This window comes from Populus alba, chromosome 17 (assembly GCF_005239225.2).
Source record: "Populus alba chromosome 17, ASM523922v2, whole genome shotgun sequence".
NCBI lineage: Eukaryota > Viridiplantae > Streptophyta > Magnoliopsida > Malpighiales > Salicaceae > Populus > Populus alba.
Genome location: NC_133300.1, coordinates 13,096,166 through 13,122,405, shown reverse-complemented (window position 1 = coordinate 13,122,405; position 26,240 = coordinate 13,096,166). Strand labels below are relative to the sequence as shown.

General features: G+C 33.7%; 5 protein-coding genes across 5 annotated transcripts; 3 read left to right on the top strand and 2 right to left on the bottom strand.

Moving 5' to 3' along the window:
* LOC140954785 (uncharacterized) lies at positions 1–885 on the bottom strand. Its single transcript, XM_073405546.1, has 3 exons — positions 572–885; positions 165–504; positions 1–66 (listed from the first exon to the last, which is right to left on the bottom strand). The coding sequence occupies exons 1-3, from the start codon at positions 883–885 to the stop codon at positions 1–3; spliced, it is 720 nt and encodes a 239-aa protein (XP_073261647.1).
* A 3,686-nt stretch (positions 886–4,571) lies between these two features.
* On the top strand, positions 4,572–10,653 carry LOC118049539 (SNF1-related protein kinase catalytic subunit alpha KIN10). Its single transcript, XM_035059553.2, has 11 exons — positions 4,572–4,821; positions 6,326–6,519; positions 6,871–7,055; positions 7,151–7,333; positions 7,496–7,627; positions 8,380–8,565; positions 8,644–8,733; positions 8,817–8,900; positions 9,233–9,373; positions 9,692–9,934; positions 10,204–10,653. The coding sequence occupies exons 2-11, from the start codon at positions 6,330–6,332 to the stop codon at positions 10,315–10,317; spliced, it is 1,548 nt and encodes a 515-aa protein (XP_034915444.1). The 5' UTR covers positions 4,572–4,821; positions 6,326–6,329; the 3' UTR covers positions 10,318–10,653.
* A 1,745-nt stretch (positions 10,654–12,398) lies between these two features.
* Positions 12,399–13,902, bottom strand: LOC118049538 (uncharacterized). Its single transcript, XM_035059552.2, has one exon. The coding sequence runs from the start codon at positions 13,888–13,890 to the stop codon at positions 12,694–12,696; it is 1,197 nt and encodes a 398-aa protein (XP_034915443.1). The 5' UTR covers positions 13,891–13,902; the 3' UTR covers positions 12,399–12,693.
* Positions 13,903–20,819: 6,917 nt separating this feature from the next.
* LOC118049537 (vesicle transport v-SNARE 13) lies at positions 20,820–22,786 on the top strand. Its single transcript, XM_035059551.2, has 5 exons — positions 20,820–21,135; positions 21,225–21,283; positions 21,376–21,564; positions 21,970–22,140; positions 22,451–22,786. The coding sequence occupies exons 1-5, from the start codon at positions 21,042–21,044 to the stop codon at positions 22,598–22,600; spliced, it is 663 nt and encodes a 220-aa protein (XP_034915442.1). The 5' UTR covers positions 20,820–21,041; the 3' UTR covers positions 22,601–22,786.
* A 900-nt stretch (positions 22,787–23,686) lies between these two features.
* LOC118049533 (pentatricopeptide repeat-containing protein At5g15340, mitochondrial) lies at positions 23,687–26,176 on the top strand. The gene has a single exon (XM_035059549.2). The coding sequence runs from the start codon at positions 23,885–23,887 to the stop codon at positions 25,793–25,795; it is 1,911 nt and encodes a 636-aa protein (XP_034915440.1). The 5' UTR covers positions 23,687–23,884; the 3' UTR covers positions 25,796–26,176.
* The last annotated feature ends 64 nt before the right edge of the window (positions 26,177–26,240 follow it).

Below are 26,240 nucleotides of genomic sequence, written 5' to 3'. Positions count from 1 at the left end.
TTATGGCAATGGTGACATTTCAAATCTGGCCATTTGCCCTTGTAAGGTCTGTTGTTGTTCATTGATCTGTTGACAGCATACACACGAGATTCTGATAAAGAGAGTTTAGAGTCAGAATTCATAACCTTTCTATAAGCTTCTTCTCTTTGAATGGTAGCACATACAGTAGTGAGAGATGGAAGATCAGGATTCATAAGGATCCTGCTGCGAAGATCTTCATAGTCTGGACCAAGACTAGCTAAAAGTTGGAAGATCTTGTCCTCCTCTTCACGTTTCGGTAATTCTACTGCATCAATTGTGTGGGGACGATAAAGAGCAAGTTCACTCCACATACCTTTCAAGGTTCCAAGTAATTGAACATAGGTTTTGTCGTCTTGTTGCAGATTAGCAAGATTCTTATTGATTTGGAAAATACGAGCTATATTGTTTTGATTTCCATACATCTCTTTCACTGCTTCCCATAAATGCCAAAGAGGATTCTGAGTAGCTGAATATTTCAGCAATCTGATTTTCCATAGAATTGAGTAACCAGGACAACACAAGTTGATATTTACATTGCTAAGCTTCATACGCCTGTGAAGAAGAATCAGGAGGTGTAATATGTCCATTGATATAGCCAATTTTGGATCTTCCACCAAGAGCAATTGTCACAGCTCTTGACCAAGAAAGATAATTAAATTCGTTTAACAATATCGAGCCTAAACGCTGGTTAAAATTTGGCTCTCCTTCCTGCATATTGCAGATTCTAAAATTGTCATCAGCATCATCTATCTTAAACTGGTCTTCCATAAGATTTTTTTTTCCCTTCAAAGGAATTGCAGTAGGAATGAGTTCTACAACTTGTGTTGGAGTGAAATTGAAACTCTGCACTTTAAACTCTATCATCCGAACTGTAAGTGGACTTTACAATCTGTGTTGGAGTGGAAGTCTAATGCTTTTCTTCAATAAAAGGACTTTTAATGGTGGAAAACATTTGATCCCAAAGTTAGGGATGGATTTTAGATCTCAAGATTCATGAAGTTTGTGCATTTCATGTCTTCTATGCTCCACAACAAGAGTTTGGTATTACAAGTTGAAATAATCAAATTTTGGTTTCAGGATTTCTTCATGTTTGTGTCAAGCAATAAATTACTTTAGTTTTTAATAGTATTAAGGTTATAATAAGGACTTTTGCAAACTTCTTATGTATTTTAATTTTGAAAATGCTGTAACTAAATTTTAACACTAATAGCATATAATATTTAAGTCTTATCATCATGTAGTAATATCATTGTATAATTAACACCTTTTATTTTAAATGGAGAATGTTTGTTCATTTTACTACTCTTTTAAATTCTGGTTATATCGATAATGTGGAATAATAAAAGTGTCATAATGATTACGATGAAATATGAAAATAATCTAGAATAATTAAATTGAATATTTGAGTTGTGTTAATTGTGAATGATGAAGGATCTTGACACTCGGAAAAACTCTGTTAAAATTTTGGTATAATTAAAATGTCAAGTTAAGATTTGACCTATTGAAAAAAAAAAATTCAATGGTTTTACGTTGAATCATGGTAGACAAAAATCGATAATGAGAAATTAAAAGTTAAGGATGATGAACCCACATCTATATTTGTTAGTTTTTTTCAAAATACATAAATATAGCAAAAACACTAAATTAAAATAAAATAAAATTAGGAGTCTTAAAAACCTTTAAAGTTTGTGTGAAGATTACCTAAAGAACAACTATTCTTTCTAGTCTAGATGAACAAGGTTATTATAAGTAATAAGTCATCCAATTATCCAATCGTTAATAATAATCCACACCAATCATCAAATCAAAAATCTTTTAAAACCATTTTAAGAGATAAGAATTATGTCTTGAGTGCTGTCTCTTTCTTTTCTTATCTGCTTATTTGTATATGTGTATTTGATGTGTAAATAGTGCATAACATATAGAGAGAAATATGAGACATAACATTTTATTTATAGAAAAAAAATATGATAGCCCTATTAATGAAAAAATTTATTTTACCCCCTAAAAAAAAATAATATATATTATTTCATAATAGTTCTAGAAATTTATACAATTAAGTCTCTACTTGATTTTTTCAGGTTTAGAATAATAATCTCTTATATAAATTTATATTTTAATCCTCACTTTCTAAAACTTATTTACAATCAAGTTTCACAAATTAATTATCTCAATTTAATTTTTTACTAATAATTCTTAATTTTTATAACCCCTTAGGTTCATAACATATTGATCTAAATATGAACTACAATCCTAAATAAAATAAGATTAAATTAATTAAATAATTTAACTTATTATCAATTCAACAAATTTATTGATTTATATTTGAAGATCAAATGCGTAATAAGTCATGATTTTTTTAAATATTAGAAAAGTTATAAGTGGTTTAACTTAACATTTTTATGACTAGTTTCTCAATATAATTATTATCTCATCATAAATAATATTTCAATTTAGATATTTGTGCATAAAGTGTGTCTGCTTTCTTAAATTATATTTATTTTCAACACTATAATTATTTTTTTTAATAAGACTTGAAACCCTTTTCAAATCTCATTTGATCTTGTATACGGATTTCTTAATTAATATTATTTAATAACAGATGAGATATTTTCTCTATTTAATCTAGGATAATAAATCATATTTTATCACTTAAATATTTTCATATAATTTATGACATATCCAATATTTGTCCATTTATTATCTTTGATTAAGGAAACATCTAGTCAGGATCAAAACATTATATTCTCTATATAAAAGAACTTAATGATTTTAAGTATAAAGCTCACTTACACAACTATCATATGAGTATTTTTATAGCCACATGTGATATCTTCATATGAAATCCTTATACGAGTCAGCTCAGTATACATGTCAATTGACAAACGTTTACATATTAGTTTGAGATATCACTCATGTTTCATCTTATGAGAACAATTGTTTCTTTTAATAATAATAAAAAAAAGAACATAATATTTACATGTTTCAATAGCTCTAATTAATATCTAGTTTTAATAGAGCATTGACTATGAACATTTCATAATAATGTCTTGATGCAATAGAAGTTCTCGTAATTATAACTACTTTATAATTTTCTTTGTAAAGCATTTTTGCTTTAAAAAACTTTATTTTTACTCTATACTTTTTAATCAAACATAAATTAATATTAAAGATAAAAGATATCTTTATTAATAATAAATATATTTTTAAAGAAGCATACATGATTTGCCTAATTCTTTAATGAGACCATATTGGATCCACTTTTCAATAATGAGTAATAAATCAACACCAAATATGTATTTAATAGGATATTATATCACACTAGTCATATAATTTGTATTTTTAGGATAATTCTATAGAAAGTTACAAAAAAAAAGATTATAATAAAAAGAAAAAAAAATAAACATAGTTAATATAAGTCAATCTGCTAAACTCGTAACTTGAGTTTTGAGACCGGGATAATCTAAAAAACAAATAAAAAACAATTACAAAGTTCAATTTCCAACCAATCCATGTTAAATGATGAAATCGAAAAAAAATCAAATAGAAAATCAGCAAAAAATAAAATAACCCACATCAATCCGAGTTAACCCATTAAACACGCGACTTGAATCATTAGATCATGATATATATATAGAAAGCAAATAAAAAAATAAAGTCCCACCTCCTACAAATATATTGTTGAATGTTGAAATTGAGAAAAAAAAAATTAAATTCATGAAATTAATATATGACCCAACAAAAAAATTGAAAAAAACTATTAAGCACAATTAAAAAAAAAACAATATTGAAGGATCAATTTGAAAAAAAAACTAAAAAAAAAATTGTTGAAAGGAGAAATTAAATAAATAAAAATAAAAAATACTATTATAGTGAATGTTGTTTCATGAATATAAATACATGATTTAACCATTTTTTTTAATGTTTTGTAAGATAAACAAAATGACTCTTTTTCAAAAATAAAATAATGTGATCATTGAATCATATTAAATCACATTAGGACAACATAATTGTTGAAATATTGCTATTTTTTTTCTCTTGGATTAATATTGTTATCATAAAAAAGAAAGAAATGTGGTATGCCTACCAAAATTCTTTTTTGAAATCATCATTCAATTGAAATCAAACGACAAGAGAACATAAATCCTTAGCTGCTTATGACTCAGCATGTGGTGCCATACAAACCTATCCATGGCTGCTTTCCGTTTCATTCATCTATTTTTTCTAAATAAAGTTTTTTAAAAAGAATATCTATAAATTACTCATACCCTTTTATGCTTAATTTAAACGTCTCTTTTTTATTTATTTTCTGATTTAATTTTTCACTAATCAATCTTTTCTTTTTCTTACCTCTTTTATTGTGAGGAGAATCTACGCAACCTACTCCTCGTTTACTATTTCATTCCCATATTTACCCCCAACACCTGAAAAGAATTACAATGCCCAACACAGGATACCGTTGCCATTAATCAAAGACACCGAGGGCAATTCGAGTCATTAAATGAGAAAGGGAAAAATATGAGAGAAAAAAAAAGAAAAAAGAGATGAAGGTGGATTTTGTTGTCTTCTCGAGAGAGAGAATCTGTAACTCACAGAGAGAGAGAGAGAGAGAGAGAGAGCACGCAAACAAGAACCAACCACGGAGAGAAAGAGAGAGAATTAACAACAAAAGAAATTAGTCTCATACGTTTTAGTACAAATAATAATTCTCGTTAATCCATGATTACAACTGTCTCGTTATAGAATCTTGCAATCTCTCTCTCTTCTTCTCTTTTTTGAGCTCGGATTCTCACATTCTAGGTAAGTCTGTGTATGTATTTGATTGTAAAATGTTTGGCTTAACTGTTTTTTTTTTTTTTTTTTATGGTTTTATGTAAGATCTGTGGAAGCTAGGGTTCTTTACTTGATTCAAATTTACATTATCTTGTTCTTTCCTGTGCAATCGGAGCTTAATTTTATCTGATTTTGATAAGTTCCCAATCTTATTTTATTTTATTAATGGGTTCTCGATTTTTTTTTTTTTTTATAAGGTTGAGTTGTTCAATTAGGGCTAAAAATTCTCTGGCATGTTATTTGAATTGGATGAAATCATCAATTATGAGTGTGCGTTAGGGATTAACTTGTCTTTCTTGGAAATGTGAAATCTTGGGATTTATGAGATTCTTAGGGATTAACATTTTGGTAAATTTTACTGCTTTGTAAGAGTTTATATGGGTTTTTGAAATTGCTTGTGATTGTCTTTGCACTGTCTTTATTTCATTTGTATCTGTGATCGTTAGTCTTTCTTTTGTATTGCATTGTAACCATGCATGCCTGCTTACGAGCATGCTGTTTTTATTCATCGGCTGCTGTTGTTTCTTCAAAATCTTAGGAAATAAGGGAACTGCTTGGACAATAGAATTTATAATAGGGAAGTGGTAAGAGCAGTTGTTTATTAAAGTGAGTATTTAGATGCTCTATAGATCTCACTGCTGGTGAAATTATAGCGTGAAACCCCACCAGTGGGACCCACAGCCAGGGTTTTAAATTTCAGTTAGGATCATGATGCCGTGGTGATCGTGGGGGATGCTTAATGGTCATGGCTGTTTGCCGTTGCTCAGTTGTTTAACAAACTTAACAAATTTTCTTTAGTGAACAGGTTTTATTAGTTTTACTATAAATGAATATCTTCATACTTTAAATGAATAAATACCTGCATTACCTTATTACTTGATTAAAGTTTTTCACAACCGAGCTTAATATATGCATAACTAAGAGATGTCTCGAAGTGTTCCTGAAAGTAATACATTGACAGTGTCAAGTGAAATGGCTGCGACACATTGATTGCTGCAATGGCTGTTACTGGTAATCAAAGGCTGTTAAAGGTGTTATTCTGAATGGTTCCACTGCTTCATGGCAGTTATTTGATTCCATTCCCACAACATGTGGGTTTTTATCAACAATGAATCTGGAGACTGTTCATATAGGTGCTCTTGAAGCCTCTGTTATTAGCATGCTACCATAGCTGGTTTTCGTAATTGATTTCAAGTGACACATTGGATTGTTGATTGGTGCATATGAGTTAGCACTTGTGTCATTGCCTGAAGGTTATTTCTACATATGCATTAAATGTTGTTTTATAAGCCAACCTCTTCTATTTATATTGAACTAGTTTCCTTGAAATGCCATGCTGATGTGCTTTATTGATGCTTCCAGTTCTAAGCCCACCTCAACATGCTAGTGCATAAATACAACACATGATATATTTGTGTAGTTGCTTTCATGTTTCTCTGAATTTATGTTTTTCTCCATTCTATTTGAATAGGAAAATGGATGGGCCATCTCACAGAGGCAGCAGTGGTGTGGATATGTATTTACCAAATTACAAACTTGGTAAAACTCTTGGAATCGGTTCCTTTGGAAAGGTAAAAATAGCAGAGCATGTATTGACTGGGCACAAAGTTGCTGTCAAGATACTTAACCGTCGTAAGATAAAAAACATGGAGATGGAAGAAAAAGGTATGGATGATCCATGACTCCTTTTCTATCAAAGTGAGTAGGATTGCTTGGGTAATCTGCTGTTCCTTTATCTTTGATGATGGATGCTCCCATCTCATGATTTGCATGGATGATATTTTTCCCATAGTGACTAACAGTATTTATATGATTAAAAGGAGGTCATTTGAAACCTGAAATACAGAATGCAATACTGAGATTATAAAGATTTATATCTGAGGTTATTTTAACAGTTTTTTGGGGAGTTGAAGGTTTTGTTCCTCTCCTCTTGCATGATAGTTTTGTTCAGATTTTCAACGACTTATACAGTTCATTTTGATTTGCTTATGTGCTCCCTCTTCTTCCCTTTTGCAGTGAGAAGAGAAATCAAAATCTTGAGATTGTTTATGCATCCCCACATTATACGACTTTATGAGGTTATAGAAACACCAACTGACATATATGTTGTAATGGAGTATGTGAAGTCTGGGGAGCTTTTTGATTATATTGTGGAGAAGGGTAGATTGCAGGAAGATGAAGCACGGAATTTCTTCCAACAAGTACTATTGCCTACTAACATGCATCACAATCCTCATATAGCTTACCTTCATTTTTGCAATTTAGTTATAGTGTGCAAAATTCTGTGTTGGTGCAGATAATATCCGGTGTGGAATATTGCCACAGGAATATGGTTGTTCATAGAGACCTCAAGCCTGAGAATCTGTTATTGGATTCTAAATGGAATGTGAAGATAGCTGATTTTGGGTTGAGCAATATAATGCGTGATGGTCATTTCCTTAAGACAAGTTGTGGAAGCCCAAACTATGCTGCACCAGAGGTATGGAGTTGTGGAATTACTTGTTATAAAGATTTAATTGAAAAAAGGAGGCTCTCCTTACACCCATATATTTAATGTAAAATACAGGTGCCCATGTATTGGTTTTACCTTGAAGGTTTTTTATGCATGATTTGTTTGTTTATTTACTTGTTTATTTTGCAGGTGATTTCTGGGAAACTGTATGCTGGACCTGAAGTAGATGTATGGAGTTGTGGTGTTATATTGTATGCTCTTCTCTGCGGTACACTACCTTTCGATGATGAAAACATTCCCAACCTCTTTAAGAAAATAAAGGTATTGGGAATTCTTTTGACTAGGATCAGGGCATAACTAATGGCCTTTCACTCAACGGACTCATGGTTTCAGGTCATCAACATCTTTAGAATATTGTCGAGCTAATAGAGTTTGTAGACTTAATTTTCTATGTATTACTTTTATCTTATAGGTTCAGTTATGCATGCTTTGACATGAATTTTGTATTTCTGCTGAATACTATGTGTCCCAGAATTCTTTTTTGTTATTTGAAACTTTTTTGTTAGATTCGAAGGCTCTGCAATATAATTTCCTGGCCAAACACTTTATTTTAAACATTTGTTATTTATGATCTCATTAGTTAATAGTTTAGTAAATCAGTAATTCCAAGACCAATAGATAAAAATAAGAATTTAAGTGAGGCACTGATCTTAAGCTTTTGAGTTGGTTATAATTTCTCTAACATATTATCACTAGCTGTCCAGCTGTGGCCCATGTTACATTACTTGTTCTTTTTTAGCTTGTTCTTCTATGTAGATTCTCTTGGATTTGATCATGATTGTGCCATTTGCTAGGCTCACCTAGCATGTTCCGAGTTTGATTTAAGAATATGAATCACTTGTTGTTAGGATAGGGAGTGTTGCCATGGTTTGTAATATGGAGGAGCTCGTCTATGTAACACCTTAAGTTAATGGGCCATCGTGAGTTCTCTAAGATTAGGATCATTTTATTGCATTTCATTTGCCCATGGATTTAACTTTCATGTTCTCTGTCTATATCATTTTGTTCTTTAGGATGGGATATATACTCTTCCCAGCCATTTATCACCCGGCGCAAGAGATCTCATCCCAAGGATGCTTGTGGTTGATCCAATGAAGCGAATGACCATTCCTGAAATTCGTCAACACCCATGGTTCCAAGCTCGCCTTCCCCGTTATTTGGCAGTGCCCCCACCAGATACATTGCAACAAGCTAAAAAGGTTTGGTCTATTTTTTTTTCTCGTGTTTGAAGAGATTTATCAAGTAATTTATTGAACCATTGGTTGTCATTGCTGCAGATTGACGAGGAGATTCTCCAGGATGTTGTCAAGATGGGATTTGACAGGATCCAACTTATTGAATCTCTTCGCAACAGAATGCAAAATGAGGTTTGGACTCTGATTGATCTCTTAAATCTCGTTTTGTATACAAAATTAAGATATGGCCTCATCACTTACCATGTTTTTTTCAGGCTACTGTTGCTTACTATTTGTTATTGGACAATCGATTTCGTGTTTCCAATGGCTATCTTGGAGCTGAGTTCCAAGAAACTATGGTGCGTTTGGTTTCCAAGTTTACTATAGAGAGGAAGAAAATTGTGTCCCCATTGTTTTTTATGTGTAGGAAGTTATCTTGAGTTGATAATGGTTTTTAAAAGATTGAAACCTCTAAATTTTGGCATCTTGTGAATGTGTGTGCCACATATGTGGTGTGCCAAAGTGGGATATTACTCCATGCACTGCTATTTCAATCATTTTGTGATCCATGGTTATATTTTACTGTCAACAATTTTTCCCCCCTCTTTTTTTTTTACCAGAGAAAAAAAAACACTGGACTCTTTTTTTGTTTCCATTTTCATTTTGACCCCTTTTTATCTGGATTTTATAGGAAACTGCATTCAATCGAATGCATCCAAACGAACCTTTGTCTCCAGCTGGAGGACACCGCCTTCCAGGATTCATGGATTATCAAGGAATGGGTTTGAAATCACAGTTCCCAGTGGAGAGGAAATGGGCTCTTGGCCTTCAGGTTAAGTTTCTTGGCATTTTAGGTGTTTCCAATGGTGTCGGATGCTATGAGTCAATTCTAGTACAAGTGAAGGGGGTTTGATTGTTTGATCTGCTAAAGAGTTCAAGGTTTTGTGATGCCTTCCTATACAAGTAACATGATATACAAAGAAATTGAAATCTACTTGTTTACCTATAATGTTAGGGAAGTCTAGGCAACTATTTCAAGTCATAGTTTGTGGAACATGTGCAATGATGATGGAGTGAATGGCTTTATTATGACTCCCTGTGGTTGTGTTACAATTATAATTGATCATATTCTCCCCCTACTCTTTGACAGTCTCGAGCCCACCCTCGTGAAATAATGACAGAAGTTCTCAAAGCTTTGCAAGAACTGAATGTATGCTGGAAGAAAATTGGTCAGTACAATATGAAGTGCAGGTGGATTCCAGGCACTCCCGGTCACCATGAAGGAATGGTTAACCATCCAGCACACTACAATCATTTCTTTGGGGATGAACCCACTATTATTGAAAATGATGGAATCATTAACTCACCAAATGTGGTCAAGTTTGAAGTGCAGGTGATGTTAACCATTCTGATTGCTTCTTTAATAATTGCACTTCGACCCTCCTTGAAAGAATTTATACAGGAAAGTTTGTAACTTGTTGGGTTCGGTGTGTGGACAAAAGAGAATTAAGATGCTCTAAACATTGTTTCTATTTAGTCATTTCCAAATGTCGCCCTGCTGATAAAAGATCATTTTTCATGTCAGTAGCTCTGTAGATTGTTGCATTGAGCTGATTCAGAGTATGATGGCTAATATTTTTGCAATTTCAATGGTTGTGACAGCTATACAAAACTCGTGACGAGAAGTACCTGCTGGACTTGCAAAGAGTACAGGGCCCGCAGTTTCTCTTCTTGGATCTTTGTGCAGCTTTTCTAGCTCAGCTCCGGGTCCTGTAGGTAGCCTTTCGAGAAGACCTTTGCCATGGATCTCATGTCATGCCTGTGAGTAGGAATTCACTCATGATGTATATAACTTTCCGGCTTAGCCTGTCTTTAATGTCTTAAATTTTCCCTTGGTTTCATGAGTAGTAGTAGTTGCTTGAGGCCAACATCCTACAGTGCAGATGGTAAAAGCACCAGTAGTCTTGTTTCTCACAGTGGTTTTATCTTAACTAGGATTTCTCTCAAAAGTTATGTAACCATTTCTGTTCTTATAATTTCTAAGAAAGGATAACCGAATCTAGCTGCTTTTCATTAAATTATGCCATTATGGTAACTATAATTGTGCATGCACATGTTATTGTAATTATGTATTTCAAGCTATCCAGCTAGGCATCTCCCAACAGCCGATGTTTGTCACCACTGAGTGATGCTCCAAATAATTTTCTTCCTTCTATCCATTTCCGTGATTTGGACTGAAAAGGCTCAAATGAGCCCTCAAAATTGGACTGCCATTAGTATTTCTTTTGAGAATGACAATAGCAATTAGTTTATAGAGCTCAAATGTTTATTGCTCATTCTTTCACAATTTTCTCTCTCTCAATTGGATCCTTCAATGGCCAATGAAATTGAAAGATGGGGATTTTGAAAAACATGGAAGAAACTTGATGGTTTGGAAATTGACCAAAACATCAACTTTGGTTCTCTAACTTTATAACTTACCCTTTTTAGTCCTTTTTGTTTTTCAAAAATTCCCTTTTGACCCAAGATTTCGTTTCTCTTATTTTTCATTTATCTTGGTGTCAAAACAATTCATCAATGAGGATGGTCCTACCAGTGTGTTATTTTACATTGAAATTGTCTATGACAATAGATTTAATATCAAGATGTTTGGATTTCGAGTTTATTTTTAACTTTTGGATTTTATTTTTTTGGGTTTTAAAAGGCAAAAACATGTTTATTTAGGTCTTAAGAGTGTTTTTTTTTTTTTTTTTAAATGTTTTTTTGAAGGTAGCAACATGTTTATATAGGTTTTTAGGGTGTTATTAATTTTATTATTATTATTATTGTTTTGTGTTTTTGGGTAAAAAACATGGTTCAAAATGAATTTTTAGATTTAATTGATTTTTTTATATAAATTTTAGCATTTAATATTTGATTTATTTTAAATTATTTTTTATAATTTGTTTTTTTTATTTTTATAAAAAAAAATCACGATCTCATATAAAAATTATGCAATTTTGTTAATCCTTGATTTCTAGAGTCATATTAACATTAAAAATATATAAAACGTGAGCCAACAAACAGTAACTCAAGTGTAAATGGTACAAAAAAAAATTTCTGTCACCCTTCCCAGCTATTTGACTCTTTTTACGATTCTCTTCATTTGATTTTGGCAAATCATATACGGACAAATGACCATATCTCTACGGGCAGGGGCAGATCTATGACAAGCTTTGAGGGATCTTGGCACCCCCAAAAGTTTTGAGAAAAATTTAATTTTAGCTCTTAAATTTTCAATTTTTTTCATAATAGTTATGCATTTAGTCCCCTTGGTCTTTAAACTTGTAGTTTTTACGATGACAACCCCAGCTAAGATTTTCTAGTTCTGCCTCTGCCTATATTTGGTGGGAGCATCAAGAGCAAGCTTTGGTTGAACACATTAATTGTTGGCTCAATTTGGTCCGATGATGGATCATCTCTGAGAGACGTGTTGTTCGATTACTTGAATGGCAAGTCATCCTCTTGAAAAATTATCTAATGTCTTTGGTGTGATGAACGGCAAATCTTTGAATGCCTCTTGCCATACATTTCCACGGAGATTCCTGTTTTTGTCTCTCTTTTTTTTCTGCCCTGTTTTCACCTTGGTAAACAGTATCGCTCTGATGGCGGATACGTGGAAGGTTTGATGATAATCCAGGAAAACAAACGAGCAAAACGTTCAAGGCCAAGTCCAGATTCCTAAATTCCTGCAAAACGTTTTGCTTTCCATCTTTAGATTTTCTTACTGGAAAACAAGAACTAGAATTCATGACAATCACCCCACTAATCCTTTCAAAGTGATTATTATCATTTGATCAAAAAAAAAAAAAAAGTGATTATTATCAGTTAAGAATTAAAAGAGCAGAACAGACACACAGTTCTTTTTTTGTTTGCTGTCCAAATGATTCAATCAAGCCTCAAATGCTTCATAGATCTATACATCTGAATTTTCTTCAACTGTTCATGACTTCTGAACTTGATACAAGATTAACAGGTGCTTTCTGTTGTTGGCTAGAAAGCTAATATTACATGTCAACAAAAATCTGAAGTTGAGCAATTGCGAAAAATGGAATGTGGGATGGTTAATATATTGGAGCGTGAAATGCATATGAAAGGAAGATCCTCTGTCAATTAGTTTATGAAGCAGATTGGCGGTAGATCAAGAGAGTTCCAAAGTGACAATTCACCATCATTAATCAAAGAAGAGGAAGAAGATCCCATTTCCGTTGAGCTTTGTGAGTAATCATCCTGTTTCTGCATCGCTTCCAAGCTTTCTTCTTCTGCTCTATTCCCCTCCTTTCTACCGTTACATGCATTTCGAAGTTCGGTTAATTGATCAGAACGTCCTTTTCCCTTGGCATTTCCCGATCCAAGCTTCAACTTTAAGCATTCAGGGATTCCATTAAAAGCATAAAGAGAAGCTGAGAACTTCCTCTCATATTTCATTCTCTTCATGGCTGCTTTAAGCATAGAAGGCTCATCTCCATAGCACTCAGCCTCCACTGGCTCCTCAAAATCTTCAGCAATCTCAAAAGGAGAGTAGTAAAAAAGAGATCCAACATCATCAAAAAAATGGAAATCCAAAGCTCCTATGTCGTTCCCTTCTTTCTCTTCCTCTCCATCTTCTTCTCCTTCACCTCCCAAGTTGTTACCATCACCACTAGATGACTGTGCTACATCACTCCAGCTATAGTCGAAGTCCCATTCTTTCCCCCCGCTATCTTCTTTCTCTGTTAAGCATGGCCCAAGACTTGTTGTCGTGCAATCAAATGCACTCGCATTAGTGTCAATGGTGCCGTCGTTGCACACGGGGTAATCGTCAGGATGGTCGAGGAAATCAGTGAATTGGGTGTCTGAGAAATCGGTTGCTGGTTCTCTATATTCCTCCACTAGTTTTTGCTGCAGATTGTGGGGCTGAGAGGTTTTGGAAGGATCACAAGAGTTGTTTCTTGCTTTAAGCCTTTGGAGGAGAAGGTTAGTAATCTTTGAGGGAAGAGCTGGAGTTGTTGAAGAAGTTGGAGAACAAGGCCAGAAGTTAGTTCTTGTATTAGCACCGCGAAGCAAGCAAGCAGCTTCATCATAGGCTCTTGCTGCTTCCTCAGCAGTATCAAAGGTGCCTAACCACACCCTTATTTTCTGTATGGTGTCCTTAATCTCAGCCACCCATCTACCTGATGGCCTTTGTCGAACACCAACAAATCTCTTTCTAGCTCTCCTAGCTCCTCCTAGTGCTGCTGCAGCTTCCTTAACCATCTCATCCAAAGCCATGGCTCCTTCACTAGAGTTCTTGTCCTCAACACTTTCCCTGACCTTTCTCTTCCTAGCCATATCTTTCTTTCTTTCTTTTCTTTCTTTATGAGCACTAAGTTCTTTATATTCTCTTTTGTGTTGTTGGAGGCTATGTTTATTGCTCTGGCTGTGTTGTGTTGGCCGGTCAAATGGCATTTATACGAGGGTCTTTGAAGATCCTGTCAAATGAGAATGGAGAGTTGAAAAGGTCTTCTTGTTTGTCCATACTCCCTTGTTCTTTTTTCAGTTTAAGCCTCTTATGGAACCAGATGGAGTTTTCTCTTAAATTACAGCGAGGGAGCACCGCCAAGTGGATATACTGTCAGGCGATGCTAATTCCATGAATTTTGCTTTGACTCAGACAAAGGGTATAATCCTCCCTACAATGCTATTGTTTACAGGGTTTTTTTTTTTTTTTTTTTTTAATTTTAATGATGAAATCTAAGCCTGAAAGAGCCAGTCTACCCTTTTCATCAATCTTTATTGCTTAGACTTATTGACAGAGTTGAATTAAGAAATACAACTGATTCCCCTAAGCAACCTGTCTTCAAGCACCCAGGAGACAGACATAGAAATCATCACTGTCATGAAAGAGATTGAATTGTAGCTTTTCTATTGTAAGACATGGAGAGATTAATGCATTGTTTAAGTAGCCTAAATGAGCTCCATCAAAAACAGACTACAGCGCCATCCATTTCCTGCAGATATGTCCATGGATGCTGTGGACTGCCAGATTATTGCGCTTCACAGTTCATAAATGTCAAGTGCGATTCAGTTCTTAGCGGTAACACTGTTGTTTTCTTGTGCTTCTGTACTCTTCTTGTTAACCTGATAGAACGTTGAAAACCATGTAATCATTCACATGCATCATCAAATGCGAAATAAACCCCAGAAAAACCTGATTCACTATAAAATGAAAGGAAACCCGCCATGTGAGTCATTTTCAAGCCCCGAAAAGTCAAGAAAATTACGTTTTTTTTTTGGTAAACCAGGGTTCCGGGTCAGTTTCCGCACACCACGACTAATCCCTCAGACTCACTGAATATCTTGCAAGCCTAATAAACAAGTAAGACACTGTAAGAGTGATAAACATTCATAAATAAGACTTGAACTCTAATGCAAAGAAAGGACACAAAACTTTTTTACCGCTAGACCACAAGCTCAAATGCAGTCAAGAAAATTACTTTGGATTATTAGTCACGCCAAGCATAAAACTAATCATTTTTGCTTTGTTAATAGCTGATAAAAGTCATGAATTATATAAACCTTTTTATTTATGAATCAATATATTATATTAATCCATCTTTGGAATATTATTATCATGAAACCGTTTAGTTTAAAAAATAGCAGAGCAAAGCCTTTTAAATATTGAAGTGAAGGTTTCAGGCCGAGATTAGTACTTAATCACAAATTGGTGGGATTATAATAAAATAAACTAGAAAGAAAAGGGGCTGCGAAACGTTGTTTTTACTTAGCACTATACTCATTTTACAATGAATTATGATTTTTCCCCTCAATCAAATAATATTTGCCCTGACCGATTGATCTTCTTTGTTTTTTTGCATTCCTACTTCGATTATTTTTCTTTTAATTTTTTTATTTTTATCCTTGATTTTTTTTTTGTAAAAGATTTATTTCAAATTTAGTTTTTCAATTTTAATTTTTCATTTATATTTTTTTTTCAATTTAGTCCTTATCCTTTTGATTCATGAATTTTTTTCTTAACTCTTTTATTTAAAAAAAATTTTATTAGTTTTTAATTTCATCATTCAATCCAAGTTTATTGTGTGTTATTTTTTTTCAATTTGGTTCCTTTTTCTTTTTCTTTTATTTTCTTTTGAATTTAAACCTTCAATTAAAAATTTTAGTTGCCCTATAATTTATTTTTTATTTGGATTTTCATCTTTATTCTTTTCATCTTTTTTTTTTTTATATTTGTTTGTGTAATTAATTTTCTTTTGTATTTATTTTTCAACATTTGATTTATTGGTGATTATGCTTTTGTCATTTTTTTTTATATGATGCTTCTTTTAGTTTAATGATCCAGGTCACGAGTTTGAAAAGTTAACATGGATTAATATATATATATATATATATATATATTATTTCATTATTTGATATTAGTTTTTTTAGAAAAAAAATTATGCCTTTGTGATTTTCTTTAATTTTTTATCAGGATATCTCGATCTTATGATCTAGATCATGGGTTTACTCGGGTTGGCTCCCTTTTTATTACCTAAGTTACATCTTTATTAGATTATTTCAAGTTGACTCAATCTAAATTTTTTTTATTCAATTCCATACATTCCAAATACTTTTTTTTTAGGTATCATGATTTTAAAAAATGTCTGCTTATTATTGTTGTATATTTTTTTATTGTCTAATTAAAATAAAATTAATTTATTAAACTTGGTTGATTGATGGTATAACCTGAATGGATGATTTATCTTATTTCTTTGAAACGTGTTTAAGACATTGTTTTTTACAAGAAAAAAAATACGAACTCACCACGCCTAGTTATATGCTATTTAGCAACAGAAATATAAACAGTTAAAAATGCTTTAATAAGCTAATAATTGGCTTGAGTTTTCAGATTAATTGCCATTCATTAGAATATCAATGAACAACATTGTATTTCATGGTCTCTAGGATCTTGAAATATTTAAGTGTGAATATTGTCACAAAAAGGAAGGAAGGTGTCTAAGCTCCTTGTATTTCTACTCCAAAATATCACAGTTCATGTACTTGAAATATTTATTTATTTTTACGGTCATATATGTTTGAATTAATTAGCATGTATCAGTATTAAATCATCAATTGCATCTCAAGTAAACCATCCATATTCAGAAGATGCATGGAAGATTTTTTTTTCATTAACATTTTTTAAACTCCAGATGATAAGTGTCTAAGAATTATTTTAATTAAAAAGTTTAAATTATTACGTGATATTTTAATATATAATTTATATATATTTTTAATATATTTTTTCAAGTGAAATCTATTTGAGCTCGAAATTTACACGGACTCACATTACTTTATGCTTAATTTTTATCAAATAAGATAAGAGCGATGAGATTCGAACTCGTAACTGTTTGATTATCAAGACTCGAATAATTGATTATTAAAACTTGAATATTATGTCAAAAAAATTACATCAATTTAAAAATTTAAAAGCGCTTACTATCAGAGGAATAACAATATCATATAAAATCTACCTTTTTCTTAGGTTCTTCATAAATTATGTAAATGATACAAAGCAAAGATCTATAACTTCAAAATAACACAAAATGAAGTTTTCACTTTGTTAAGACCATCAATCTCGTATATATATATATATATATATATATATATATAGAAACCGTTTATTATAAGACTTAAACATGGAATTCAAATTTAACTATCAAACAAATCAAATTTAACAAGTAGTGAAAGATTTACAGCAACTCATGATGATGCATAACAAGGAAGAGAAATGTAATTTTATGAAATTGTTCTCACTTTTCTCTCCAATCTAAACAAATTCAAGAAGCAGTAAACTATGACGTATAAGATCTTGAAGGGAGGTTGTCCATGATAGAAGAAGAGACGAACAAGATCATAGATGCCAACAGCTTCACACTTTTTGGTGCTGGCTATGCTCCATTTTTTTTTAAGTTTACCAATCCTTCATGTTAGCTTGAATAAGCAGCAGCCAGAAATTAATGTCTCGCATGCGCCGCCCGACGACTTAACCACCCAAAAAAAATCCTCTCCAAGTAAGAGAGTGATAGAGAAACAAATGAATAAATTTATCACAACAAAATTTTTTATAAAAAAAAAAAAAAGAAGAAGAAGAAGAAGCCATGACCCCATTGAAGCTCTCTCTCTCTCTCTCTCTCTCTATATATATATATATATATATATATATATTATATATATATATATATGATTTTGGCTCCAAATTAATGAAGTTGTCAGGGGCCATTCTTGTTCCTCCACCTGGAGGATCCATGGTTAATCCTCGAACAAAGAAATTAGTTATTAATGATTTCATGTGTTGATTGAAGATGGTTGACTGGTTTTTAATTAAATGCGAATATTCTTAAAGTGCTGTTCTTCTAAAATCTAAAAATATTTCAAGAAAGAGTTTTAAAGTAGATGACAAGCCCCGTAGTAATAGTAATGACATGTCCGTGCAATCCTTAATAATCTTGTGTTATAGTATGTTATCAGAACCAATTCAACAACAAGACTAGACTGATCAAATACTTCATTGACCAGTTGAAGATGTCAAATAGACTAATTACAAAAAATAAAATAAAAATTATGACAAAATAGTTTAAGAAAGCATTAAATAGGTTTGTTTGGTATGTTTGAGTCGAGAGTCAAAATGAATTTGGAGGAGTACATGGCATTTATAGAGCTTCAAGATCAACCTTTTATTCATCTAATTCAAGTATAAGAAGAGTCCAAATTATTACAATGATTAAAAGTTAGTGGTTATTTTTCTTTGTGTGCAAGGTAAATTCATCAAAATCAAATTACTAATGAGAGAGAATTCTTAGCATTCAAAAAAAAAAGTTTTCTAATTCTCATAGTCTAAAAAGAAAACTAATAAAGTCACAATCATTAATTTTTATCCAAGTAAAGCAAAGACACTAAATTCTACAAGGAAAAGCTAGAGATGAAATTAAAGATTTTCCAGTTAAAATTGATTCTCTTAGTCTATTTGTATTTCCTAAAATTAATAACTAATCCTAAAACTAAAATAAAGGATTATTCGAGCAAAGGAGACTATTTAAGCTAGGAAAATAAAATTTTTTTATGTTATTTTTTTTTATTTGTGGCAGTTTATTTTAGACTTTTATTTTAATTTTTGCTAAAAAGGTTAAGTTTAAGAGTAAAAATGAGAGATACAAAGCAAATTGAACAAAATCCAAAACATACAATTCAATTTCACTTAACAAATCTTTTTTTTTTTCTAGACACCAAAACCTTAAAAAATGTCATATGATCCAAGTACAACATAGGTTTAATGTGAACAACTCTATGAAAGCCTTGTTTAGACAAATTTTCTAATATTACAATGATTAAAGTTAGGGGTTTTTTTTTTTTGTGCAAGATAAATTCATCAAGATCAAATTATTAATGAAAAAGGATTCTTACCATTTTAAAAGAAAAAGTTTCCTAGACCACCAAGAAAAATAAGGGGCATCAAATTTGTTTCCTAAGGTAGGGAGAAGTATACAATAATTTTTCTAGTCTAGAAAGGAAACCAATAAAGTCAACAACTAAGAAGCTAATAATCATTATTTTTGTCCAAGTAAAGCAAGGAAACCAAGCTCTACAAGGAAAAACTAGAGGCAACAACAAAGATTTTCAAGTTAGAATTAATTTTTAAAATTAGCAACTAATCATAGAGCTAAAATGAATGATTATTCGAGGAAGGGAACTAGTTAAGCTAGGGAATAATATTTTTTTATGTTATTTTCTTTATTATTTGCAGCAATATGTTTCAGACTAAGTTTGCTAGAAACATAGTTTTTGAAACCAGATGGCCTGACAGGCCGACCCGGGACCCAGCTGACCTGGGCCTAAAACTGGTCCGGGTCTAAGTAAAAACCCACTAGGGATTTGACCTGGCGAAACCCGAGAAAACCCACTGAGACCCGACCCTTTTTTTATATATATATATACTTAAACGTGATACCGCGTTGCTTACTGTTACTTCTTGTTTAGTGGAAAGCCAGAACATAATAATTGATAAAGCTTATACTGTACTCTCATCCATCGCTTTCTTATCAATGAAGGATTCCTTGTCCTCTCTTCAAGCTCAACTAGAAGAGTTATAAGACACTCAAGAAATGGACAAATTTTCCAATAAAGATGAGTGGATTCATTTTTTATTTACATCAGTAATTATAGCACTTCATCCTCAAACATGCATTCCGAATATAAAAACAACACTGCATTTTCTCATGATTGTGTTCCTTAAGGGCTATGTTATGGTCGCTCAGGCGTTAGGTTCTCTAGCTAACAAATTGGATCTAAAGACTAGTGGAACAGAGTATTCAGGTGGTTGTACCTTTGAAGAAGCAATGGATATAAGCTTTGGTAAAAATTTAAGTTCATTTGACCATGTTCATGCTGGGAGATCTGGTACAGGCTATTGGAGTGAGACAGGTAACTCATGCCTTGGTGCTGCAAACAGTGATTTGCTTAAAATTTGTTCCGTTGATATGGATCGGAAAGGTTGCTTATGCGGAGAGCCAGAGACATAAACCATGCTGAAGATATGGCAGAATTAGGCATAGACTTGTATTGGAGAATCATGATAGCAGTCAAGTCCGGTGGTAAGATGCCATCTAGTTTACACAGCTCGATGGCTACCTAACATTAGAGAAAAAAAATGTTAATTAGTCTCATAGCTGGAAAGATATCTCTCTTTATTTTTCTTTTTTTTTTTTGCCTTTCTCTTTTTAGGTTGACTTGATTTGACACATGGGTCAACTCATCTGACCCGTGACCTGATCATTAAACCGAGTTCAATTAACCGGATCAGGTTTTAAAATTATGGCTAGAAAGGTTAGGTTGAAAGAGCAAAAATAAGAGATATCAAGCAAATTGAACCCTAAACTTACAATTCAATTTCACTTAACAAATCTTTTTATTTTTCTAAACACTAAAACCTTAAAAAAGGTCACACAATCAATGGAGATGCATGCATGTATGTGTATGTCTATATATATATATATATATATATATATATATAAAAGTAGAGACTCCCAACTAAACAAGTTTTACAAGTATAGGTACTGAATTTTTCGTTATAACGACGACGTTATTGAAATAACTCTACAAAATTTAAACCGGATATTCCCCGGTTCTTACTGAAGAGAGAAAACTAATCTCACCAGATGGCGCACATACCGAAGACAACACAACAAACATGAGTTACACGACCGCACAAACCGACACGTGACATATCATCTGCCTCTCCTCCCACTATACTCATTCGTGTCCTGTCCCAAGCAAACGTGCATTGTCGTTTGAAATAACCATCACCAACGCCGATTCGAGAATCTCCGGTTACCAGAATCCGATCAGTTTCTCCGATCATACCAGGTAGTTGGATTTCTGATCGTGATTGATTGATTGATTGAACTGAGGAATTGGGTTTTGATAGATAGAGAGGTGAAAAATTGGAAAAGATGAGCGAAATATTTGAAGGATACGAGCGTCAATACTGCGAGCTCTCTGCTAATTTATCCAGAAAATGCACCGCTGCTCTTGCTCTTGATAGAGGTACGTACGTATTCTCAATTATTCATTTTCATTTTCTTTTGATTTTGATTTTAATTTTGATTTCGTGGAATATATATTTATTTGCACAGAGCAAAAGAAGCAAAAGATATCTGAAATAAGAGCTGGATTAGAGGATGCTGAATCTTGGGTACCTTTTAAAAAACTCCTAATCCTGATTCCCCCCACCCAGGAATTTATGTATTGTTCTTTATTTATTTCTTAAAAATTTTAATTTTTCAGATTCGGAAAATGGATATAGAAGCGAGAAATTTGCAGCCGAATGTGAAGGCAGTTCTTCTGGCTAAGCTGAGGGAGTATAAGTCAGATTTGAACAATCTGAAAAGTGAGGTTAAAAGAATTGGTTCTGGTAATCTCAATGCAGCTGCTCGCGATGAGCTCTTGGAAGCTGGAATGGCTAATTCCTTGACGGTATGTCACTCTCTCTCTGGGTTGTTTTGTACTTTTACGCATTTGTTTTGGTAGATTTTATGTAGGATTATGATTTTCATTATTGTTATATATATATATATATATATATATATATATATATATATATATAGGCTGTTTGTCTTTGTGGTGTGTGCTGCAATTCTAATTCCAGCTACACGCCATAATAATAATAGTAGTAATAATCTGTATTTTGGTGCAGCATCCAAACTCAAAAGCAATCTGGGTGTATATTTTGATGAATAAATGAATAGCCTGTTGTGAGCAAACATTTCGCGTAGTTTTGGGGCTACTTCTCGTAAAATCTGCAATGCAATTCTGAGTATCTTTCTTGTTCTTGGTGGTGAATATATATTTTGACAATTGTGGTTTGGGCAACTGGAATAGGCCTCAGCAGATCAAAGATCAAGATTGATGATGACAACAGAAAGGCTAAATCAGTCCGGTGACAGAATCAAGGATAGTAGAAGAACTATGCTTGAAACCGAGGAACTTGGTGTGTCTATTCTTCAAGATTTGCATCAACAGCGACAGTCTCTCTTGCACGCCCATAACACGGTATTGATTTCATTTGCATCGAGCTGCCGTCTCTGAACATTGTTTACTTTCATTCTAGCAAGTCTGTTTTTTTCTTTATTTACTAGTGATATTTGAACGTGTTGAATGACAGTTATAGTTTGACTTCCTCTAAATTCTGATGCATTAATAGCAAGGCAGCCCTTGGTAGCATACCACAGTTTCCTTTTGATCTTAATCAGTGCTTTACTGTAAAGGGTTTCACTGAGTCTGGGAAGTAATGGAATTGGGATTTGGAACTAGAAACGCCATATGCCCTGTGCTTATTTTATGGTTCTTCAAATATTTTCAGCTTCATGGAGTGGATGACAACATCGGTAAGAGTAAGAGAGTGCTGACTGCCATGTCAAGGAGGATCAACAAGAACAAGTGGATTATTGGTGCCATTGTTGCTGTCCTTGTGGTTGTCATCGGCTTGATCTTGTACTTCAAACTCAAATAGCCAAGATATCCCTTGTTTCCGACCCGCGTGTTTTATCAAGATATGACTCGATTTTTTGTTTTTCCTTCTTTTGAATTCGGTTGTGTGTGTTTTTGCAGTCAATTGCTGATATGAGTGAAGTGTTTGATTTACATATAGTCGTGTGCTTTTTACCCATTTTAATTATATGGAGTGAATTTTGATGAACTCATGGCATCTCCTTCCCATTACGGTATTCTTTTTTGGACATGAGATTAATTCAGGAATTTACATAGCTGACTGGGAACAGAAAAGTTTGCTCTAATCGTGAAGAAAAAGCGAAACTAGTATCCATCCCAAAGTAATCGGAGAATTTACCAAAGATTGCTGCTGCAAATACATGCTGCATTCTGCTTTCTGGGTGACAGGCTAGGAGCTGTTGCCTTATTGCTGAGAATTTATACGATACATGCTTGACTCAAAAAAGTCAGTTCCCAAAGATGGTAGCTCTCCTAGTTCATGAATGTGAAAATGGAAGTTCTGGATGGGACCTTAATTTCATCAAGAAAAATAGTAGGTACTAGATAATTCCTAGAACCACGCCGCTACAGGACCAAAAATAATGTTACGTAAAGGAAAATTCTTTGAAAAAGTCATTAAACTCATCTGGTTAAATTTAAAACCTCTTCATTTCTTCCTTGCGTGGCTCTTGCTTCAAATTATAGGAGTTGTTCTGGCATAATTTTGTTGACATAATAGGTTAAAGAAAACTTGGAGAACTAATAAACACATTATTTGATTTTAAAAATATTTTTAAGATAATTTTTTTTTAATAAGTTTATATATATATATATATTATATATATATATAAAATTAAAATAGATTTATTTTATATTTTATTTTGTTTCCACCATAACCAAAAAAAATACATAAACAATTATTTTGTCTTTTATATTATTACAAAACACAATTTTATCTCTGATTTATATATTTATATATATATATATTTATATATATATTTTTTTAATCCTAGAACACTAATCAAACACTGAAAGAGGGGAAATAAAACTCATAATCTATATATATAATGCTGGGCCGAGCCCAACAGTCTGATCCCCGATACTTGCATTGAAGGAAAACGAGGCAATTCGTTAACGGCTACGGTTTTCTCAAGAAACAAAGGAAGAAGAGGCGGCAAAATGGCTATCAATTTCTTACTCTGCACAGGTAAGAAGGAAGGAAGGAAGGAGACCCATCTGTTTGGTTTGGTAGCTTAGGAAATCCTCAGAATAATCAAATCACATTCTTGTCCAAAACCCAATTCATATGAAATGTTCAACCATCAACTTCACCACTCTCCAATCCCTCCCTGCCCACTTCCGCTCTCTCCTCCGCTCTTGCGCCCGCAACTCCTCTCTTTCCACTGGCAAAAAACTCCACGCCGTTATCCTAACCTCCGGACTTGCTTCCACATCCCCCAACACTTTCCTCCTCAACGCCCTCCATCACTTGTATGCCTCCTGCGGCGTTACATCCTCTGCACGCCACCTATTCTACCAAATCCCCCGCTCACATAAAGACGTTACAGATTGGACTACCCTGTTAACCTCCCTTGTTCAACACGGAACCAAACCTTCTGAAGGGTTTTGTTTCTTCAAAGAAATGAGGAAGGAGGGTGTTGTTCTTGACGATGTTGCCATGATTTCTGTGTTTGTATTGTGCACGCGTGTGGAGGATTCAGGGATGGGGAGGCAAGCGCATGGGTGTCTTGTGAAGATGGGTTTGGGGTTTGGGGTTAAGGTGTGTAATGCGGTAATGAACATGTATGTGAAGTGTGGGTTAGTTGAGGATGTAAGGAGAATTTTTTGTGAAATGAATGAGCGGAATGTGATTTCGTGGAGTACACTGTTGGAGGGAGTGGTGAAATGGGAAGGGGTAGAGAATGGGAGAGTGGTGTTTGATGAGATGCCGGAGAGGAATGAGGTTGGTTGGACCATAATGATTGCAGGTTATGTGGGAAATGGGTTTTCTAGAGAAGGGTTTTTACTATTGGATGAAATGGTTTTGAGGTTCAGGTTAGGGTTGAATTTTGTTACACTTTCTTCAATTTTATCTGCGTGTGCACAATCAGGGGATGTCTTGATGGGGAGGTGGGTTCATGTTTATGCTTTGAAGGGAATGGGAAGGGAGATGCATATCATGGTGGGTACAGCTCTGGTGGACATGTATGCAAAATGTGGCCTGATAGATATGGCATTCAAAGTCTTCAAGTACCTACCAAAAAGGAATGTGGTGGCGTGGAATGCAATGCTTGGTGGGCTAGCGATGCATGGAAGGGGTAAACTTGTGTTGGATATATTCCCAAAAATGATTGAAGAAGCTAAGCCAGATGATCTAACTTTTATGGCTGTCTTAAGTGCTTGCAGCCACTCAGGTTTAGTAGATCAAGGCTACCATTATTTTCGTAGTCTGGAATCAGAATATGGAAGAACACCTAAGATTGAACACTATGCTTGTATGGTGGATCTTCTAGGCCGGGCCGGTCATTTAGAAGAAGCTGTGATGTTGATAAAGAAGATGCCAATGTGTCCAAATGAGGTTGTTCTAGGATCCCTTTTGGGTTCTTGCAATGCCCATGGAAAGTTACAGCTTGGTGAGCGAATTCTGCAAGAGCTGATTCAGATGGACCGGCATAATACAGAATATCATGTATTGCTTTCGAACATGTATGTTTTAGAAGGAAGGCAAGACAAGGCTAATTCACTCAGACAAATCCTTAAGAGTAAGGGTATTAGAAAGGTCCCTGGAGTGAGTTCTATTTATGTTGGTGGCAATATTCATCAGTTCAGTGCAGGGGATAAGTCACACCCACTGACAAAGGAAATTTATCATGCATTGAATAATATGATTCAAAGGTTGAGATTGGCTGGTTATGTACCCAATACTACTAACCAAGTTTTTCCAGGTTCTGATGGCAGGGAGGGTAGCAGTGAGGAGATGGAGGAGAAAGAGCAGGCATTGTTCTTGCACAGCGAAAAGCTGGCAGTCTGTTTTGGGCTTATAAGCACAAAACCTGGAGCACCTCTTTACATATTCAAGAATCTACGCATATGCCAAGATTGTCATTCTGCTATTAAAATTGTTTCTAAGATATACAACCGAGAAATTGTAATTAGAGATCGGAATCGTTTTCATTGTTTCAAGCATGGTTCATGTTCTTGCTCTGATTATTGGTAAACATAAATGCAAAGCAGATATTTGAAGAAATGAATTGATGAGCTGCATCACGAAGTCCCGCTTGACTGGAATGTTTTAGTTCTCTCTTAATTAACATCTGCTCTCTCGTACAAGGACTCATCAGATAACAACATTATTGTTTTTGGAGTCTGGCTTTGATCATCGTGGGAGGGATTTAATTACAAAGGGGAGGTTGAAGAATTGGTTGAAGCTGAAAGAAAGTTGTTTGCAAGGCTGATGATGAGTTGAAAAGGAAAAGGCGGCGTTTCTTTCACAGTGCTGCTCACCTAGATTCTTTGAAGGCATTTTCCTTTACATTGTTTGCTGAATGGGGTGACAAGAGTCAGATATCCACCATAGGCTACTGATGAGAATGGAAATGTTCTCTGCTGGGTAAGCTTTGTGTACCACCGCCGCTGTTGGTGGTTGGAAGAGCATGGTGTCT